This window comes from Kogia breviceps, chromosome 6, assembly GCF_026419965.1.
Source record: "Kogia breviceps isolate mKogBre1 chromosome 6, mKogBre1 haplotype 1, whole genome shotgun sequence".
In the NCBI taxonomy this organism is placed as follows: Eukaryota; Metazoa; Chordata; class Mammalia; order Artiodactyla; family Physeteridae; genus Kogia; species Kogia breviceps.
This window is the reverse complement of record NC_081315.1, coordinates 40,437,311-40,460,738: the sequence shown is the minus strand read 5'-3', so window position 1 is coordinate 40,460,738 and position 23,428 is coordinate 40,437,311. Positions and strand designations below refer to the sequence as shown.

The 23,428-nt window shown below is 32.8% G+C and overlaps 1 protein-coding gene across 12 annotated transcripts in view; it reads left to right on the top strand.

Annotated features, from left to right (window-relative positions):
• ADGRL3 (adhesion G protein-coupled receptor L3) overlaps positions 1-23,428 on the top strand; it is an 861,986-nt gene that overhangs the window by 439,329 nt on the left and 399,229 nt on the right. For all 12 annotated transcript variants that reach the window (XM_067035741.1, XM_067035740.1, XM_067035734.1 and 9 more), the window contains one exon: positions 22,094-22,203. In XM_067035741.1, coding sequence (XP_066891842.1) covers positions 22,094-22,203 — 110 coding nt within the window. The remainder of the gene's footprint in view (positions 1-22,093; positions 22,204-23,428) is intronic.

The following is a 23,428-nucleotide window of genomic DNA, read 5'->3' as shown; positions in this document are numbered from 1 at the left end:
TAAAAATTCTATTAAAAATATTTATGCCAAAGAAGGAAATATAATTGAATTATTATTTTTCAATCTTTCTGACAATGTTTGCATATGCATATTAAAAAAGAATTTCCTTAATACCGTCTAACAGAATTGGAGAAAGCATAATTTATTCTCTATGTTTTGCCAAGCATCTAAGGGGTGGCCTTAGTATAGATAACTTCAACAGACTATTGAAGAATACTGGAATCTTTTTGTTGTTGGTGGTGGTGGTGGTAGTTTTGTTTTGTTTGTTTGTTGTTTGTTTTGTTTTAGATATCAACATATGCATGGAATGCAAAGCTATATAATTTTAAATTGGGGAAAATTTTTTGTAATACTTGATGGAATGCATAGGATTTTAAAAAATTTATTGGAATATAATCGATTTACAATGTTGTGTTAGTTTCAGGTGTTCAGCAAAGCGCACATTCTACATCTACATATATACACTTTTTTTTTTTTAAGATTCCTTTCCCATATAGGGCATTACCGAGTGTTGAGTAGATCCCTGTGCTATACAGCAGGTTCTTACTGGTTATCTACTTTATATATAGCAGTATGTATATGTTAATCCCATTATCCCAGTTTATCCCTCCCCCTCCGTTATCCCCTGGTAACCATAGGACTTTAATAAGTATTTTTCATTTTATTTTTTACCCAATCTCAAAGTTAAAGATAGCTATTATTGTTGAAATCAAAATTGAGGTTTCTTTGGATTGACTGATTAAATAAATCAGGGGAGAGCAAGCAATGGCCCTCATTCCAAACTAGGCCTATTGTAACACAACTTATTTGTTTTTTGTCTGTGGAGGCTTTCTTGCTACAATGACAGGTTTGAATATTTGTGACAGAGCCCATCAGTTCAGTGAGGCCTAAAACATTTACTACCTGACTTTTAAAGAAAACTTATGCTGACCTCTCAAAGGAATACATACATATATACCATACATAGATAATCACCAAATTATAGTGCATTTTAGAAATCATTTTGTAGAAAAATGTTTGGGTATAGAATCTATAAACTCTTCCAAGTTTATCAGTTTTTGCTTCCCTGACCTACAATATTTGTATTTCTATCAAAGTTATAACCACCTTTTTTTTTCCTTGTAAGAGCATTTTTTTTATAATGGCTGCCAATAGAATAATTACTTAATGCCTTAATCAATTCCTGAGCACTTGGTAGGCACAGAAAAAGTAAGTACTAATGATATAAAAGTGAATAATTTTGTTCACAATCCACTGGGAGAGTCAGAGATAATCTAAATCAACACATGCATTATAGGCACTAAACAAGATGTAGTCAGGCCTGGAGGAGACACAGCTATTCAGGACTCTAAATTGCAGAGAGCTCAAGTCTAACTTAAAATGACTTACAGAGCAAGAAATTACTCTTTTACCTGAAAAGCCCCAGGTTTAACTGACTTTAGGTCTCTCTTCATCTAGGTGCTCAAGAGATGCGATCAGAAATCTGTCTTTCTCCACTTCTCTTGTCCTTTGTGTTGGACTTCATTTTTAAGTGTTAGCATATCGGCTCCAGGAGCAGCAGACTTATGTACCTGACCTTTCAATCTCAGTTTTACATTACCAGCAATCTTTTTTCCAGTGTTCTCAGCAAAAATTCCAAGTTTGGATACTATTGACTTCCGTTGGATTGCAAGCCCATCCCTTATTCAGTCAGTGTGACCAGGGAGCGACATTAGGCAGGTGAGGCTCACATGCCCAAATAGATTGAACATATGAGCAAATGATTCTTCAGGGCAAAATCCAGATGCACTTATAGGAGTGGGTGCTAGGTAGAAAAATCGATATTGACTACATGCAGCTAACCTGAAAACCTCTTCTAGGGAAACTTTTCAATAATGTGTAATTCCATGTAATTAGGATTTTCTGCATTAATCTTTCTTTGTGATATTTTGTGCTAAAAATAATACGACTTTTGTCTTTGGTGATGTGCAATGAAAAAGTATGGGAGAAGACTACAGTGACATTTTTTATTTTGGTAAAAGTTTGTATTTCTTATGTATATACTGGTGATTAGTTGATTTAGAAATTTGAAACTTTTTTAAAAAGTTTCTGATTTTTTTATATCCCTAATAATAAAAATTTTTGTAATGAATATGATCTATTTCATTAAGAAAAAATATATATGTATGTTTGAACTTTCTCTTAGCACCCAAAATTTAGATATGAATATAAATACAGCATGTTATTATATTAAATTGGATTCTCTTTTTCATTATTATCTATGAGGTGAGTTTGAAATGTTTCCAGATGAATATATAAAATTGTTCATATGCTGTAGGATAAGTACTGACTTGAAAATTAAATATGAAAATGATCTTAACACTTTTGTATGTCTTAAAATTCTATTCCATGTTCTATTATTTCCTGAAATAAAAATGATTATGAAATTTGTATTATATAGTAAAAGACCTGAGTCTAAAGAAAATGTTATTCTTTAATTATTGTATATATAAGTATATTAAAAAAAAATGGAAAGGAAACAGTGTTTTGAGAATGCGGTTTTCCAGGAATCTGACCTTTTTAAATGAGCTGCCTTTCATTGTTATTATTATTTTTATTGTTTTGGTATGGCTCCTGTTATCAGGAGCACTATTAATACCTAAATGAAAGTGTCTTCTTGGTGACCAGTATTGTATTTACATATACTTTATGATTTGCCTCTTTTAATTCATACAGGAGCCCTATGAAGCATGGGTACAATTATCTCCATCATATAGATGAGGTGTTTGAGGCTTAGAAAGGTTAAGTAATTTATAAACTATAATAGCTGATAATTGACTGACCCAGGATTTATTCTCAAGTTTGCATAACTTTTAATCAAATGTTTTTAATTTATGCAGGGCTACCTCCAATTACCTCTATCATGTAATTTGAAAATCATACATTTGAAAAGCATTATAATAAAAACAATAGTATATACATAAAATCTTCATTAGCAAATTTGTTATGATTGCATTTAATAGTAATGTGCTTCCTCAGGCTTACCATTAAGTCAATTCAGTAGTAACTAAGATAAAGGAAATAAAATTAAAAAATGAGAAAACAGTTTAAATAATCTATTTTTTACATTAGGAAAAAAAAATAACCTAAAGTTTGAGTTGCTTTTATGCAAATGCTTTTCTTTCCTAGTTAAAGCATTTTGGCTCAAGATTGTGGTGGTGGTTAGTAACAACTGAGGCCTTCACTTTTCCTTCGATAGATAGATTCATTCAGAAAACGTTTAAAATCACTGATTTCTATATGCTGGCCACTATGATAAATTACGGCACAAAAATTGGCAAATTTCGCTTCTGCATAAGTCAAGTTTCTAAAAAAGATTTATTATACTTTTCTTCTTATGGAACTCTAAGTACACAGTTGACTTGAATTTAATTCAAATAAAACAAATGTAATGTTACCTTAGATTTTGAGTAAAAACATGTATTTCCTTTGGATTTATGATATTCTAGATATATGTGGAATATACTTTACTAACTGGTATAAAAGAAAAATACCTGCTTCCTTGACAATGTTAAAATTCAAGATCAGTGGTTGACTTGTCCCCAGCTGTTTGGTTTTCTCTAGTGGCTTTTGATGTATTTTCTTCATCAGGTTCTTAATGTTGAAATAAAGCATTAAGTGTCCACTGTATTGCCAAAAGGACGTTTATTGTTTTAGTGAGGCATACATTCCATCTTTCAGCAGATAGCGATACAAATTTCATGAATGTCCCTTAGTGCTCTCTTTTGATGCCACCGCTTGTATAACTATGTCTGCATCTTAAAATATCTTTAAAATATTAGTATGAACCAGTAGTTTATTTTTTCTCTATGAAATTAAACTTATATATGACCATTTGCTGAGTTAAAAAAAGCTTGCAATAAATGTACATATAAATTGGTTGAAACATACAAAAAGTGTATTCTGTTACACTTTTTTTCATTGCTGTGTGCAGTGAACTCAAGAAGTCCTTGAAGATCAGGATAAATATATATTGGAACCCATATCCCTTAATTATGGAATCTAAATTTTAAAACTGCGTGTTATAAATGACTATATACATGAGTTATTTAGCTTCTAGGTAAAATACATGTCAAGTTTGTTTTTTTTTTAATATTTTTATCTTACTATTTTGTAAATTTTGGCAAGTTGAGATGCAGTAGTTGTATGCTACACTTCTAGAGTGGGTCTCCACTGAAGGGAGAAAACAGCCAATGTATGATTTAGAGAATTGAAACAATGAATTTCCTAACTTTATCAGCCTCCTCACCTAGCATAAAGCATCGTGCTTGCTAGTTGACTACTTGTTCATGTCCACTTAGACATTTCAAATTCAGTTAGCCATTGCAGCTACTTAATTTTTATCCCCTGCTATTTCTCTCCTTGCTAAACTTCCACTGATTTTCTAAGTTGGTGTGCTATTAATGGCAGTCTCCCAGTATTCTTTTCACCTGGTAAAAGCAGCAAACACATCCTTCATTTTGCATACATCTGCCAAATCTCTACCCTTTTGATACATTTTATTTGTAAACTGTGTTTACTTATCAAGTGGATTAAAATTCTTGAAATATGGTAAGCAGTAAAAAGCATATGTGTTTTTTCACCTTTCCTCCTGTCCATTCTTGTACTTCTCTTTCAGGCTTCTCCATTTACTTTCCATCATTTTTATGTAACTTGCTTCCTACTGAGAAGAGTGGCTTTCCCTCAAGCTGACGCAGGTATCGCTCTGTAATTAGACTGTAGGGAATGCTGCAGAAGGGAACAGCCACCTTCTTCCCTGCCTTTAGGGACTATCATCTCTGCAATACACTCAGACTTTATAACCCTCAAGAGCTAATTCTACAGACATACATATATGCCTTAGGTAAATAAATGTTTATTTATAATTCCATATGTTCAAAAGTATTTTGCCAACTGATAGTAACTCTAATCAATCTCTGACAGTATGGGAATTTTATTCACATAGGTATTATTCTCTCTGGAGACTCAATTCTGTAAACTGTGTTGTAGGGCTTCCCTGGTGGCGCAGTGGTTGAGAGTCCGCCTCCCGATGCAGGGGACGCGGGTTTGTGCCCCAATCTGGGAAGATCCCACATGCTGCAGAGCGGCTGCGCCCGTGAGCCATGGCCGCTGAGCCTGCGCGTCCGGGAGAGGCCACAACAGTGGGAGGCCTGCGTACTGCAAAAAAAAAAAAAAAAAAAGTGTTGTAAAAATTTCGAATCAATACCAAAGCCAAGAAACAAGGTTGTCCTTTTAATTCTGTAGCTAACCAGCTGCTTCAACCACTTCTTATATTTGCTCTTCTGGGAAATTTGAGTCTTTCTGACTAATTTTGAAAATGTTTCTTTCTTTGGAGAAAGAATAAACAACAACAACAAAATCTGGTTATTTGAATGTGTATATTGCATTGGAAATTGCTAAACATTTCAGATTATATATTAGAAAACCAAAGGATGGATACCCAAGATATTTCTTTTGACATATGAGATTTAGATTTATATCTGAATCTCTTTAAGGACAACAATAAACATTGGAGAACAAGAGATTCTGTTTGGAGTCTGTTTAACAGAGTGCTGCTATCTGCCACTCTGCCTCCTTATAGCACAATATAGCAGAGGAGCAGTGCTTGTCGAAGGACATAGGGGGTTTACTAGCAGTCATTCAGAGCTCCTATTATGTACATATCAACCCAGAACCAGTGCTTCATGTATCATTTTCCTAATGTAGATCTACTGTAAGTTTTGCCCCCTCTTGTATTCTCTGCCTTCTTGGATTTCACCACCAAACATTCAATTTCCAAAGCTAGAGTCTGCCTTGGTTCCTCCCTCGTTTTAATTCTTGACATTCTAACCAATTATCAAGACCTTTCAGTTTTACATAAATATATTTTGAATTACTTAAAATATATATAAAATATATTTTGAATTCACTTTTTTTTTTCTATCTCTGTTATACAACCCCTATGCTTGTAGGCCTTTACTTCACAGATTCATTTTCTATGGAAACAGCAGATTAATGTATATCAAAAGCAATGAGAGCTATTACTTCCTTATATGTGCTTATAACATATTCTATGATCTTACTTAACCAAGTAGATCAAGTCCAGACTCCTATAATAACTAGGTGGATAACCTTTACATAAATCGCAATTTCTCAAAGCCTTGCTCTTCTCTTGTACACATTTATACAGCACTATTAGGGTCATTGTGAAGATTAGGCAAGATAATGCACATGAAGCACTTTGCACAGCGTGGAACACAGAGGAAGCGATCGATACATGTTAGCTACTATCTTTATTAACATGTTATACAAAATCTCTGTATATGAGCCTCTGCTTGCCTCTCTGACCTCTTCTCTTGTCAGCCTGTCTTCTACTCCAAGAGCCCCAAATGGCTTCTGGGTCTCTATGTAACCATGCTGTTTCAATTTGCTTTTTCTTTTCATCTGCCTGAAATGCCTTCTCTCTTCCTCCAGTAATTTCACCATGGTGACTTATTCATCTCTCAACACCCAATTCTGATGTCATTTCCAGGAAATCTGCCCTGATATCCCCTATTCTGTCCAGGTTAGGTATCTGTATTATTTTCCTAGGGCTGCTAAAACAAAGTACCACAAACTAGGTGGCTTAAAACAACAAAATTTATTCTATCACAGTTCTGAAAGTCAGATATACTAAGATGTCATAGGGCTATGGTTCCTCTGAGCCTCTGTATAGAATCCTTCCTTGCCTTCCTAGCTTCTGGTAGTGGCCCTCAATACTTGGTACTCCTTGGTTTGCAGCTGCATCACTCTGATCTTTGCCTCAGTTATAATATGGTGTCCTCCCTGTGTGTCCAAATTTCCCTATACTATCATATTGGATTAAGGGCCCACACTACTCCACTCTGACCTCATCTTACCTAGTTACATCTGCAACAAGTCTAATTCCAAATAAGTTTACATTCTGAGGTACTGGGGGTTAACACTTAAACATATTTTTGAGGACACAATTCAACCAATAACAGTGACTCTCATGTGTATTTTTATATCACATGTAATACAGCTATCTTAAGTTAAGCTATCACTTAACTCATCATATGTTAATAACCTGTTCGTGTATCTCCTATAGTAGATATCAAGCTCTCTAGAGCATGTGCCAAGTGTAATCTATCTTCCTAGCACAGGACACATGGTAAGCTTTTAATACAAGTCAATTAAGTGAACATAGAATTGTTCACTATTTAAAAAACAGGTCTTGTGATACAAAAGATTACAAGAGTTGATAATGTCATATAATACCTAGTAATCTGATTTTTATTTTCCCATTACTACAAAGAGAAAGGAAATAGAAATACCTTGAATCAGGGGCAAAGAGAATATAGTTATTTTCCCAGGGTCCTCATTGTTAGTGCCGCTTTGGGGAAATTACTTAATTCCTTCATGCTTATCTATAAATTATAAATAAAAGAAGTTATAACTTACTGATTCATTTTCAGCATCATGCACTTTCCCTTCCAGAACCATCAGATACTTAATCTAATCAGAAAATAGATGCTACTTATGAAGAGCCTGGTATATCATGTTTCACTTCTAATCTGGAAGAAATGAAGGGTCATGAAAATCAAGTGAGGATTCTGAGAAAAGCTCAGCTAAAACAGCAGTAGAGAATCTGGTTAAGAATGGATACTGGAGATGAGGGGGGACACACAGGTATGGGACTGATTATACTTTGGGAAGGAAGAGAAGGAGGTTCAGAAAGCACTGTTGAATGAATCTTTGGACCCGTTCTCAAATGCCACATATGATGCTATGGATGCTGGAATCTAAAATTTTAGAATTCAGTAGAATGATATTTTTGAAAATATTGGAGGCTTTAAATGTCTTTCTCTGTATATGTGTGCTTCAATGAGACCTATACTGAAGTTATTATACCTTGTAATTATAAAATATTTACATTTCCCTCACTGTTCCCACTTCATGTTATCTTTGATGTAGGGAGGCAAAGCCCTGTTACAGTTGTTTTACACATGAGTACAGTAAAACTCAGAAGGATAAATGGTTTGCTTGGATAATTGTTACTTTGAAAATGGTCTTTTGATTCAGAATTTTTTTCTTAAAGTAAAGCATATATGTAATTTTAGTCTGATTTCTCTGACTACATCAACATGTATTCATTCCCTTAGATACTAAAAATCAACAAATGTTTCTTAGTCATTATCTATCATCAGGGAGGTCTCCTATAATAGTTGAAAATATCGTGTGTATTTGGAAATGGGCATGGTCTTAAGATGCAGCACAATTTTCCCAAACCCAAACTAAATGGTTTCCTTATTTTGTCTCCATTACTCAAGAGTATTTTAATTAAACTGTTCATGAATAAGATCTAATGGCATAGTGATATAAAGATCACCATATATTAATAATTTTAGTTGATGGCAATCCTGTGTGAAGGAAGAAAAGCGAAGTGCACAGTGCTAAGTGGCTTCTTTCTACTGAGTAACCTTTCTACACTGAACCCAGTTGTTCAAAAATGAAACCATGAGGTTTGGATGTACAATGCTTTACTTCGTTGTCTGTGAATTGTTTCATTTTATTTGGAATGCCAAATTAAAGACTTTTTTGAATGCATTTATTTTATTTTTACCTTTTAATAATTTAATTCTTACCTTTTTAAGAATTATCATATATCTTGATTCAGTAACCCAGCATTTGTTGAGTACCTACACCATCCTGTGTTATACGTTGTATTATCCTATGTATTATTGATTTTGAGTCTTAAAATAATCACAGATTATAATTACATATACACAGAAATTGAGGTGCTGAGGGGTTACATATCTTGTCTTGTTTACACCATAATATAGGTTCAAACGTAGGCTTCTGAACTTAATTCTAGGATACTTTCTGTATTACTAATGGTATCTAAACTTTTGGCTGTGGATTTTTTTAGTACCTTAAAATTATTCTACATTTCAAGCATTGTCAGCAACCTGAAAACTACCTCTGCACATTTTGCTTATTTTTCAAGTGTGTATAAAATTATTTAAATAATACAATATAAATCCATTTAAAAATAGTAAGAATAAAATGATCACTTTCCATTCTAGACTTTTTAATCAAAAAACAACAAGAATGCAACTACTATTCTGTAATAGAATAGTACTTTTCTTAAAAGGGAATTCTATATTCTTGAAAAGATTGGAAACCATTGGCTTATATCAGGGCATTCTTCTGGTTAAGTGTTATATGTGAATAACAAAAAGTCTAGTACATAGTAAGCACATAGTAGGTATTCATAAAAAACTTTTTTATTGTGTTTATTAGTTGTTATAAATGTTTATGAAACTTTTCTTTCTCTAAAGAACGCAATTCTTAAAGAGCAATGTAATGACTGTTGAATTATATTAATATTTTTTCTCTCAAGTTTGACATAAAGTAATAATTGTGTATATTTCATTATAAAGGTTTTAGAACAGTGCATTATGCATTATATTACATATTTTATTTCTATTTCATATATATGATTTCATAATAATAAAGGAAATGTTAATAAAACATTAAGTGTTAAACTTGTTAGGGTTCAGTAAAACAAAGTAGTTTCACTTAAACTTCAAGTTGTATAGATTAGTTATTAAATATCTATCTATCTATTTATCTACCTATGATTCCAAATGCAAAAGGAAACACCAAGTGCCAATCATTGAAAATGGCAACCTGGCAACCAAGAAAATAAATATATCATATTTACCTAACTGTTGCTTATTCTCTTTAAAGACAAGTTGTGATACCAGATTTTTTTCTGCCCTTTTCTCCTTTACCACAAACTTTAAATTACTTAAGTTTTCTTAAATAAAAAGAAACGAAATTGAGTTATCTGTAGTGAGGTGGATGGACCTAGAGTCTGTCATACAGAGTCAGAAAGAGAAAAACAAATACCGTATGCTAACGCGTATATATGGAATCTAAAAAAAAAATGGTATTGATGAACCTAGTGGCAGGGCAGGAATAAACACGCAGACATAGAGAATGGACTTGAGGACACGGGATAGAGGAGGGGGAAGCTGGGGCGAAGTGAGAGAAGCATCAACATATATACACTACCAAATATAAAATAGATAGCTAGTAGGAAGCAGCCGCATAGCACAGGGAGATCAGCTTGGTACTTTGCGATGACCTAGAGGGGTGGGATAGGGAGGGTGGGAGGGAGGCTCAAGAGGGAGGGGATATGGGGACACAGGTATGCATATGGCTGATTCACTTTGTTGTACAACAGAAACTAACACAACATTGTGAAGCAATTATACTCCAATAAAGATGTATAAAAATAATTATTGATGACTTTCCCAACCATGCATAAATTATGAAGCATATGTCTCAGATAATCACTGTGTTGGATTGAGCATTATAGTATCACTTCAATATATTTCTCTCGTATATGGAATAAGGACCACCACTTTCAAAGAGACAAATGTGAAACACTCCCTGAAGACAGTGTCATTGTAAATTGTCATAAGTTGTCATCAGAGTCATTCTAAGATGAATCAACTAATACTGTTACCATCTTAAGGCCCTTGGCAACTGTAGCAGAGGTTATCCAGTTGTGAATGATATGTATCAGCTTTCTGGACATGTGGCAATGTAGATTTTCATTATGCCAGAATTGCTAGGTGATCTGCACCTGTACATTATCTCTAGAAAGAGGCTATTTCTCAACTCAACATTAAAAATAAATGTAATGTTTTAGAGGCAGAGAGATGTGCAATAAATACAGGAGAAACTTTGTTTTACAGAAATATAACTTCTATGAAACCTGCATTCTATAGATGTTATTATGTAAAATTTTTAAAGAGTTAAAAGGTTATCAGAATATGAAGTAGTTAGTATGGATAGTCCTGAAAGAATTATCATTCTGTTTGAATTCTATGTACACTTTGGAATGATCATGAAATAGTAAATGTTCACTTTGTTTTAAATGGGGGGAAAAACTATTAAACTGACAACTCACACTTATTCTATATTGCAGTGATAATCAGTTGGTCTAATCCTTCATACATATTCCGTACATTTATGCATGTATTCAGCTATACAATTTTTAAAAATGTTTTTATTTAAAATTTCAATATGAAGGGGTTTTTTTCGGGTTAATAAAGGAAGAGTTACTTCATCATTTTTAATGGCTGTCTAGCATCACATAGTAGAGACTCAACGCATTTAACCAGACTCTGTACATTAGAATGCATATAGCCTATACATACTTTCAAAGTAAAATATTGTGGTTTAAATTTGAAACAAGACTTATTTTATATGCCCCAATATTTTTTTGGTAGCTGTGCTGAAAACTTTGTAATATCTTAAATATGAGGTGCTTTTCGCTAGAGAAGGGAACTTGAGAGAATGGTATATCAAATATGTTTGCCTACGACAAACCCATCCTCACTAGCAAAACCATGATTTATTCACTCTCCTATAAGCAGCTAGTGCTGCAGAGGAGACCAGGTGCCTCTCTGGACCTGTGATAATGAAACTTCACTGGGTAAAACCAGTCATGTGGATGTCCTTCCCCTTGTGTGATTGTTTTAGGAGTAGGCATTGGCTCATTTTGGTCATTGTTCTTTAAGGGTAGTCTGCTGAGTAGCTTATTGTAGAATATCCTTTCTCTTAAAATGAGACACAAGATAGGAACTTTACTTTTTCTGGATTTTATCTTCAAGTAACATCTACAAATGCAGTGGCCATCTTAGGACCATAGGACATAAATCCAGTAAAATTTCACAGATTCCAAGTCACAGCCGTGACTTTGTAAATCTCTGAATTAACCAACTTGAATCAACTCATCTTCCAATTTTTAATATGTGAGGTAATACAACCCTTATTCTTCAGCCACTTTAATTTGTATTTGCTGTTTTTTGAAGCCTAAAGCATTCTCATACCAATAGAAATGTCTTTGCATTTCTCTTGTACTTATTGCTTCCTGGTGATACCATAATTCAAAGCAGGTAGGTTGTATGCTTGAGATGAGTCTCTGTCTGAGGTCATGACTGGACTTAATTCAACAGAGGTAGCCCAACAAGGCCAAGTACCAGAAGTGAGAGATGAAGCATCTTAGAGGAGAGGGGACCATGAGAATTATTGGTCTTCAGTCACTGGCACATGGGGGCATTCTTTCATAGTTTGTTGTGCTGCACCAGGTACATAATACTTACAAAGCATGAAGATGACTAAAATTATTTTTGTGTAATATGAATCTTACTACTGCATACTTCAAAAAAAATTATGTATGAGGATACAGACAAAGTTTATTTCTGCTGTATATTCTGCTTTGGAAGTCTTTTATATGTATATAAATGTGTATATATGAGTGTGTGCATGTGCATACATGGGTACATGCACACACACACGTACGTACACACACCGTTATTCATTTGCTTTCATTTAGCACTTTATTGAAATCAAATGTGAGGAAGCCAAAGACATTTTTCCGAGCTCATCTTATGTTGTTCCTTGGTTTTTATGTTAAATGACTTAAGTAGCCAACATTAGTAAAATTCCTTTTCCGTTGCAATTCTCTTTCTCAAGGTTTGAATTTATTTCTTTTTATTTTTCTCATACATACATAGTTTGATTTGGAAATTTTATACATTGACAAGAAAAAAGACTTAACTAAATGAATCAGTATGTCATCTCTTGTCTTAGCTGTGTCTTGGCAGATAGGATATTCTTGTAGCTCAGGGAAGAAAAGAATGTCTTGCAGCACTCTTAGGAAGTGTAATCAATTATGTCTGTTTCTGACTTAAAAAAAAATCTAATTCTCTGCAATGTGAACATTGTCTTCACTTAAGAAAAATACATACATATAAAATATTGTTCCTTTTTATTTAGAAGAAAACAAGTAATACCTCCATTTGCTGCTATACTTTCAGATAATGAATTCATACACACACACAGATTTATTTGGTTAACCATACATGCAAATAAAGAATGTTCAGCTCTGATATGCTACTTCAAGTAGACAGTAATAAACTAATACAGATGCAATTCCAATTATTTTTCAATGAAAAGCTTCTCATAATTCTATGTAACCATTGTTATAGCATTCAGCTACTACTAGAAGATTACAGCTTAGAAATCACTGACACATAACTCAGGACTGAAATACTTTTCCAAGAAATGTTTGTGAACATGTTAATTTTAAATGCACATTTCCATTTATTGTGAGTGCATGCTTCTATGAATTGTATTCATGTCTAACATAGCTAATCATTTTATTTTTGGAATGAGCTCCATAAATATTCTGTGGATGCTGACTGATGATTATGATAATTTATTCTATCAAACATTACCCAGAGATATGTGGAATATTTGGAAATTGGACTTCCTTTCAAGATTACTGCATTTTCAAACATATTTAAATGTTTTCAAAATATTATTAAGTCAATTTGAAAAATTCCCAATAATAAACCCTTAAGGTTCATAAACTTGTAAATTTATACTATAATAAGAGAATCTGAAAAGTTTCCTATTTTTCAAATTGCTACTGAAATAGTTTAGAGCATAGGAAAATAATATCTTTTTAGTGCAGTACAGAATTAGTATTTTAAATTGAATTTTGTCAAAATAAAATTATTTATTTAAATCTGTAAATGTGAAATAGTCACCTTTTATTTATTCATAGAAAGGTGTAATGACACTGAAACATGAATTCAGTTTAATATGAGTCAGTTGGGTTTCATTAATAATATCTTAATGTTTGATATTTCACATTTTATGAAGTTTTATGTTTGATATTTTAAACTTTATGAAGTTCCAAATTGAAACAATGACCCAGTTTCTGTAAAATGCTGTAAAAGTAACCTATATGGGTCAGGCAAATCTAGCTCAGTTTCTCACATCTATCACAATAAGCTTTATGCACTGAAAATTCCATTGTGATCCAACAAAACAAACATATAATATGATGTCTTTTAGCCAAACTATAATCAAACCATTTGTTTGTACTGAAAGATAGTGTATGTAAGTGGAGGCCTATGCATCCTTTTAATAAATAAAACTGTATATTAGGGAGACATTAAACACCTTAGCCATGTTCCACTGTAATGATATATGCATCTTCCCATGTAAGACTTCTACAAAGTGACCACCTCAGGAGACAGTCTCAATATGTCTTTTTGCTTAAGCACTTGTGGTGGGCCGAATAATGGCCCCCCAATGATATTGGCATCCTTATCCCCATAATCTGTGAATTGTACTTTATATGGCTAAAAGAACTTTACTTATGTGACGATGTTAAGGTTCTTGAGGTGGGCACATTATCCTGGATTATGGAGGTGGGCCTTAAATGTGATCACAAGGGTCCTTATAAGAGGGAAGCAAGAAGGGCAAAGAAGGAAGAAGGCAGTGCCATGTCAGAATCAGGGTGAAAAAAGGAGGTGATGTGGTGTGGGGTCACAAGCCAACAAATGAGGGCACAGCCTCTAGAAACTGAAAAAAGGCAAGAAAACATTCTCCGCAGAGCCTCCATGTGGGACAAACTCTGCCAACACCTTTGTCTTAGCCGTAGAAGACACATTTTGGACTTCTACCTCCAGACCTATAAGAGAATAGATTTGCATTGTTTTTTTTGCGGTACGCGGGCCCCTCACCGCTGTGGCCTCTCCCGCCGCGGAGCACAGGCTCCAGACGCGCAGGCTCAGCGGCCATGGTTCACGGGCCCAGCCGCTCCGGTCCGCGGCACGTGGGATCCTCTCGGACCGGGGCACGAACCCGTGTGCCCTGCATCGGCAGGCGGACTCCCAACCACTGCGCCACCAGGGAAGCCCCAGATTTGCATTGTTTTAAGCCACTAAGTTTGTGGTAATTTGTTCCAGAAGCAATAAGAAAACTAACATAGTATCCTAGTTTCTATGGTTCTCCCCACTCATCATTTTGGTCATGTTTTCACTTGCTTGTGTCACATCACATTTTTCTAATGTAAAGAATGTTTGTGAAATGAAATATAAAAGAATATAGAAAATGAAAGACTTGAGGTTAAAGAATCACCTTGTGAATCATAGAACTTGGTTTAAATACATTGTCACGATGTGTTCTGTAAGATCTTACTATATTTTTAGTTTATGATTTAGAATCAATGTTCTCAAAAATAAAAACAGCAAACAAGGGCCTTATCACTTCTGTTACTCTTCTTAAATTGCCACTTAAAGTGTATATGGACAACATTGGCAAACTCCTGTGTGAATGCTAGGTGTAGATATACAATATAAGAATTAGAGAAAATTTTTAATATTTATGATGATGATTGATTCCATTTTTTCTGACCATTTAGTTCTCTTACTAATTGAGATCTACATGATTCCTTTATCATATATATATATATATATATATATATATATATATATATATATTCTACCATGAGATATTTGCCTTATTCTTCCCAGGCAAGTCCAAAATGAATGACGTATTTGCAGGTCTCAGAGCGACAGGCAGTGAGTGGCACATAGGGAAAGTACTGTCTTGAGGAAAAGAGAGTTGTTCTGTTCTATTTATGGACATTGAGCAAAATACTCTTGATATTCACATATGAATTTATGGGTTTTTTTATATTGCTACATTCTATCCTGAGAATTAAAAACTCCTAGTTACCCTGATTACTTAAAGGACCAGATGGCATCACAGGCAAATTCTATCAAACATTGAGAGAAGAGCTAACACCTATCCTTCTGAAACTGTTCCAGGAAAATTGCAGAGGAAGGAACACTCCCAAACACATTCTATGAGGCCACTCTGATACCAAAACCAGACAAAGATACCACAAAAAATGAAAATTACAGGCCAGTATCACTGATGAACATAGACAGAAAAATCCTCAACAAAATACCAGCAAACCGAATCGAATAATACATTAATAGGATCATATACCATGATCAAGTGTGATTTATCCCAGGGATGCAGGGATTTTTCAGTATCAATCAGTGTGATACCCCACATCAAAACACTGAAGAATAAAAACAATATGATCATCTCAATAGATGCAGAAAAAGCTTTTGACAAAGATCAACACCTATCTATGATAAAAACTCTCCAGAAAGTGGGCATAGAGAGAACATACCTCAACATAGTAAAGGCCATATACGACACACCTACAGCTAACATGATACTCAGTGGTGAAAAGCTGAAAGTACTTCCTCTAGGATCAGGAACAAGACAAGGATGTCCACTCTTGCCACTTTTATTCAACATAGTTTTGGAAGTCCTAGCTATGCCAGTCAGAGAAGGAAAAGAAATAAAAGGAATCCAAATTGGAAAAGAAGTGAAACTGTCACTGTATACAGATGACATGATACTACACATAGAAAATCCTAAAGATGCTACCAGAAAACTACTAGAGCTCATCAATGAATTAGGTAAGGTTGCAGGTTACAAAATTAATACACAGAAATCTGTTGCATTTCTGTACACTAACAGTGAAAGATCCAAAAGAGAAATTCAAGAAACAATCCTATTTACCACCGCATCTAAAAGAATAAAATATCTAGGAATAAACTTGCCTAAGGTGACAAAAAACTGTACTCTGAAAACTATAAGACGCTGATTAAAGAAATTAAAGATGACACAAACAGATGGAAAAAATATACCATGTTCTTGGATTGGAAGAATCCATATTGTCAAAACGACTATACTACTCAAGGAAATCTACAGATTCAATTCAATCCCTATCAAATTACCAATGGCAATTTTCACAGAACCAGAACAAAATATCTTAAAATTTGTATAGAGACACAAAAGACCCCGAATAGCCACAGCAATCTTGAGAGACATTTTTAGATTTTAAATATTAATGTGTCGTGATGGTAGTGCCTTGATTTTTGCGTGAATAGTTATCTTGAAAACATTTTTCTCTTGGAACATAATGCCTTATTCTTATATGATTTAAACGCTGAATTGCCATATTTTAGATGCTGTGAATTACTTGAGTATACTCAGTGTATGTATTTCTTCATCAGTCATTTGATAAATACTAATATAAATTCATATGACTAATTTTGCTAAGAGACACCCATAATGTATGTTTTTTTACACCATCATATCTTGTTATTCCAATTATTTTAAATGGAGTTTTATATATTTTCATGACTGAAGCATTAATTGAGACATTTCTGAGCGTTCATAGGTTTGGCTTTTTTGTACACACTGATTTAAGAGCATAATAAGAATATGTAATTGCATTTTTTAAGGGAGAACCCTATGAATCATCCTCCTAGTAGAGAAATACAACAATATTTTACTTAAATTATTTTAATTGTACCATATTAGATTACTAGAGCTATGGAACCAACCAATACAATCCTTATATGTCTCTTATGTAAGAATGTTTTAAAACAGTTATACTTAAGATTCATTTTAGATGCTTCATCTATAAATTTGTTGTAACTAAACGGGATAAAATGGGCTGCTACTTTTTATCTAGATATGGAAGTTAAAACAAACATCACTTTCCTAAATTTAGCAGAAAAGAGGTTGGTTCATTTATTTTATATATAATAATCACTTAATAGATGATATGTGCATAAACCTAGCAATATCATTTTTATTATATGCTGCAGTATGTTGTGGCAAATAAAGGAACTTCTTTGCCCCAGAGGTGACTTTTTCATTATCGTTCTTAACCAATTTTGTTCTTATACTGCTATGAATCATACTGGAATGAATAAGTTAGCATCAAATAATTCTGCATCTAATTTCTAATCCTGTAATTATGTTTATCTTCCCTGGCAGTCATCATAAGACCTCTTTTTAAGTTAAGCAATACTACTTTAAAATTAGTGCTAATAACCAATAGCATTCAACATATTACATAATATTTATTAAATAAACTATCAATAGATGGCAAATATACTTAAGTTGGAGCTTTGAATGTGAGTTGAATTAAAATGGCATGTTTCTGTGTTTCTTTTTTTCTTTTGGAGTAGTCTATATATATAGAAATACTCATTTATCTTATTACTCCTTCTACCTTATGTTCAGAGATTGATCTTTCTGATTGCTGCATTCCAATTTGAATTGAGAGGGCCTGGTTATGTAATGTTAATTTAAATTCAGAGCTTCCTTGGAATGCCCGATTCACATCACAACGGAATGAATCCTGGGTCAGTTAGATATTTCACAGCTGATCTTTACCTCATCAGATCATCATAGTACTCCTGACAACATATAAGAGTGAATTAAATTAGTTTCCCAGAGTGACCATGATATGTATGACTCACACGCTCAGGAGACAATAGGATAGTGGTTTTCAGGTCACTGTTCTGGAGTCCAGTGACTATTATTTGATTACTGAGAGTCTAAAAGGTTATTCAACATCACCATACCTATTCCCTCCTCTGTGAAATTGGTACTAGTAACATTCATCTCAAAAAGAAGTGACAAGTAGGATATATATGAACATGTTTGATAAGTTTAAAGCATTAGTATAAATCTCAAACTTATGATATCCCGGGTAATGTATATTGCATACAGTTAATTTATTTGGCTTTCTTTTTTTAAAAAAAGTGAATCTCTTTTTTCCTGTTTCTACTCTCAATCCAAAGCATCTATGTGCTTGTCTGTGTGTCACTTCTTTTGTGTTGTAGGTTTCTCTCAAAAGACTCAGTCTATCTGGAATGAAGTGTTATTAACCCATCCCAAAGCAAATGACTGATGTTAATAATGATAACAATGTGGATAGTTACAGCAACAAATAGTATACATTTGTATAGTATACTATACAATAGTATACGTGTGCATTTATGTGATACTTTATAAATTTTTAATGCATTTTTATAAGCACGTCAACTCTGTGAGGTAGTAAAATAACTGACCTCCGTGTTATATACGTAAAAATTGAAACTCCAAAAGATTCCTTTGAGAATTCTATATGGTATTTGTTATTGTCATCTGCTTTTTTTTATCAAATACTTTATTTGAAAATTGTCTATTGTTGGATTAGAAAAATTTTATTGCATAAATTTTCCGATGAAAAAATATTGAAACTGTTATCAAAAGTTCAAGCCTTAATGCTTTTATAAGATTATGGCATTTTTTTTCTGTGGATATTAATAGATTAGGATACATTTGACATTATCATTGTAGTCTTTTCTCATCCTTTACTATGGGTTTTAAGAATATCCTTAATATCAGGTTTACTGAAAATCATTTTTTAATTTATCTTTAAATTAAAAGTAAATATAAAGAAAAATCTGAGTGTAAAGCACATTGGAACATTCAATTATTTTATTTCCCTTTTATCAAGAGTATTTAGGATGAATTTACTTTTGACGATTTTGATATAATTATAAAAGTAATCTTAGTGGTGTAAATTGATCAATAATCTTTAATCTAATACTAAGCTTAATTTAATTTTGACTCACAGCGACTGAAATCATAAAAAAGAAAGAAGACAGACTTTTCAACTCCTGTTTTTGAAATGTAACTAGTCTTTAAACAATCAGTATTATATCTTATACAAAAATAATATTCCAGATGTTGCCTACCTTTTGATTTTTCAGTATCTTAATTTATAAAAAGCATTTGATATAGAAATCATAATAGCATATAAATTATTTTGAAAAGTAAATGCTGTAAAGCATTGTTTTCTACAGAACAATGATGACAATGACTGCAGTACATTATCTGTGTAGAACGTGTTGGTTTATATACCTCTTCACATACACTATCTCATCAGGTAGAAGACTTTCTTGATTCTTCTTTGGTTAACATTAAGTAAGGTATTTGGGACTCATTACAGTGTCTAATGTTCATAACAAATGTCGCTTATTTCAGTTTTTTTACATATATATAAATAATTAGTATTTTTGTAAATAATATATAATATGCAAAGGATCAGTTCACATGTTTAGATAACTAGATGGATGGATGGATGTGTCTAATGTCCATATTCTATTTTAATATCTGATCTATACATATATAACCATGTGAAATTCTTTTTGATTCAAGACAATTTTCTGTGAAACAAATACTTCCATAATTGTAAATTTTAACCTTTATGCCCTACTCAAAAATGACTAGTAATTTGGTTTGTTGATATCAAACATTGATTGTTTAAATAATAAAAGATTTGTAATTGCCCATTTACATCTGAAAATTATAAGAATAGACACAGATTGTAAATCAATTTTATTATTATAAGAGCTGTAGTAATTAGAAAGAAGGATGATAGTAGGCAGTAGAACAACAGTAGGCCAAGAGACAAAATACAATATATATAATATGTATATATATATATTTATTTTAAACATTATAATTTAATGATTTGAGATCAGCATTATTATATTTACAGAATATTTAAATATCAACAAATTTTATCATATATACTTTCATTTTTCATTATTTCTACTTTGAAAGCATTTCTGATAATAGCTGATTGTTTCTGTAACAATTATGGATATAACTGAGTTTATATAGCTGCTCATTGTATAAAATCCTGAGATAGATTTATGAGTTTATTTTTTCAAGGCGTGATATGAAAATTGTATTGCTTTAACTGCAAAAACATGTCTTTTAACTTGAGACAGCTTCCTCTAAAGGGTTTTCTATGTAATAGGAAAGTACTGCTATTTTTAAAAAGTGTCAGTCAGTACACTAAAATATTTGCACTACCTATTTGTAATGCATGTTGAGGACAGCCACATTTACATTAATGTTATTTTACAATTGTCTGATAATCATCTTTAGACACTAAATCTACACAAGAGAACTTTAGAATATGTTGACCCTCAGGATTAGCTGTTATGCTAAAGTGACTGATGAGAATGGGATATTGGCTTTTATTAATCTTTCACTGATAACACGAAATGTATTTTTCAGTTTAAGATATTTACTAATGAATCAATTTTTATTTAGGGACTAAATAAAATCCTCAGTAAGCCTGGCAAATGATAGCCTTGAGTAAACTCAAAGCATTTTCACTCTAAATCAAAATGAGCTCTGCCCTAAATGCTCCTTATCCAATTAGTAGCCTAGCAAGGATTCAGAGGTATTGCTTATATCAAAAAAGGAAGCATCTTTTTAAGAAAGGAAGGAAAGAAAGAAGGGAAGGAAAGAAGGAAGGAAGGAAGAGCGGAAAGAGAAAGAAAAGAAAAGAAAGATGGAAGGAAGAAAGGAAGAGAGGGAGGGAGAGGAAGGAAGGAAGGAAGGAAGGGGGGAGGAACTCTATTGGGTCTAGAAAGTTTCAGAGTAAAATTTGCTGTAACGAGGCCACTCTGACCTTGGGTGTCTTTTTCAGAGTAGGAGTCAATTTCATTATATGTATATTTATTTACCCATGAGTAAATCTGCTAACCCAGATCTGTTTAGCCCAATTGCCACAAAATATGCCTAGTTTGTGTTTCTGTTTCGATAGTGATGTCTGATTATTCTCTTTGGAGATTTCAAGTTACTTTAAATTATAGGATATTGGAATTTGTGAATAGCAATCTGTGAGGTTAGTGTTGTTATTTGGCTGTACGTGAGGAACATGAGTCCATTCTTAAAAATGGTTTTACTTATGGGATTAGTTTATTATTATATTAATTTATATAAATTAAATTTTTAGATATATTTTAATATTTAAAGTTTTTACTGATTTTATTTTTTAGGTTTGGCTAAAAGCATTTCAACACCATATGTTCACAGCCTATAAAATAAATAATATGATAATCAGTGAATTTATTTTACTACTGCCTAATTAAAGCTCTGATTTTCTATTTTCTTAATTTTTTTTTATAAGAGAGTGAGTTTTTCCTACCAAATCATCCTGTCTTCACATTGGCAATATCCTATGGGCCAGTTAATGTTGCTTAAGCAGTATTTAATCCTAACTCAAAATCATGCTGTGTTCAATCAAATATTAAATTAGTTAATATGAATAAACTGAATGAATTTTTTAATGTCTAGTTCTTTTTTAGGTATACTATAGATATTTCCTTAACAAGTCTAAAACTCTAAATTGACCAAAACCTTATTTAAATCTGTGTAATTAGGAACTAAAATAAAATTGGTATTGGTGTTAATGATTTAATTATGTAGAAACTTATTATTTTTTTCTTTTCTTCTCTTTTGACTTCAGGTGCAATAACAGAACCCAGTGTGCAGTGGTGGCAGGTCCCGATGTTTTTCCAGACCCGTGTCCAGGAACCTATAAATACCTTGAAGTGCAGTATGAATGTGTCCCTTACAGTATGTATATTCCTGTACTTTTCTTATAAAAGGAAAGATATTAAGCTTTGTTTTGCATGCGTTGACAACATAGTCTATGAAAACATAAAAATAATCACATAAATTATATTAAAAAAACTGGCTAATTTTAATTTTTCAGGGTCTTACATTCTCCCGACCCTTGGAAGAATTAGGTGTTGCCTGCATGATCCTGCAGCATTTAATTTTGACTATACATTTCTGTATATCAGTATCTATTCTAAAACTCTTTTCTTAATGCAAGAATATAAATTATTTAGAAAAAGGATGAAAGAGTGGTATGCCAGTACTATATCCCTCCAGGTCCAAGCAAACAAATGAAAGTGAATAATATCCTTGTATATATAGTAGTATAGAAAATGATAAATCTTGAATTTGATAGGAGCAATTATATCTAAGCTTCCTGTGCTGCCAAGATATTGAGAAGTAGAAATATATTCACCCAGAGGGAGCAGATTGGAAAGAAAATAAAAGGATTACATGGACTAAAACACTCTTTAGAGAATGTATCTTTTACAGTCTCAAGAACTGTGTCTTTGCAACCTTTATGTCAGAAATGATATATACCAACAACTTTTATTTTTTCTTCAGGAATAATGAAAAATCAAACAATCAAAAATGACCCATTTTTTTTGACTTTTTTATCCAAAGGTAGAATCATCGTCTCGAAATATATTTGATCTGACTAGTTAATTATTCATGGGATACCTTAGTGAATATCACTCAGGAAATCCTGTATTCTCGTATTACCTATGTAGCTCATCCCAGAGGTAGAAAACTCCTGGGGTCATGAACAAATCCCAGGTTCCAACTTCCCTCGACATCTCAGAAGAAACAAAGCATCTGGGGGTCAGCAAGTTTACTATGTCAAGGGGTAGTTCTAGGCTTGCCTCATTGATATTTATTTATGCTCATGAGCTGTAAGTGTGTGTACTCCAATAACAATAAAGAAATTTGGCCAGCAAGAAATGAATTGAAATTTAAAAGTAATAATGAAAGCAATCAAGAGAAAATTTCATTGTTCCTTTATTTACAGTGTGATTGAATAGAGAAAGTTTATCTAGGGAAGTTTTATAAGCTTACTTTCTTGTTGTGAAAAAGTATAAGTGTATAGGTTTTATTGAAATCTCAGTTGAGGTTATGCTTCTTATATTGTTATCTCCAGGAACCCTTCTATAAAAATATAAAGCTAAATGACCATTTATTG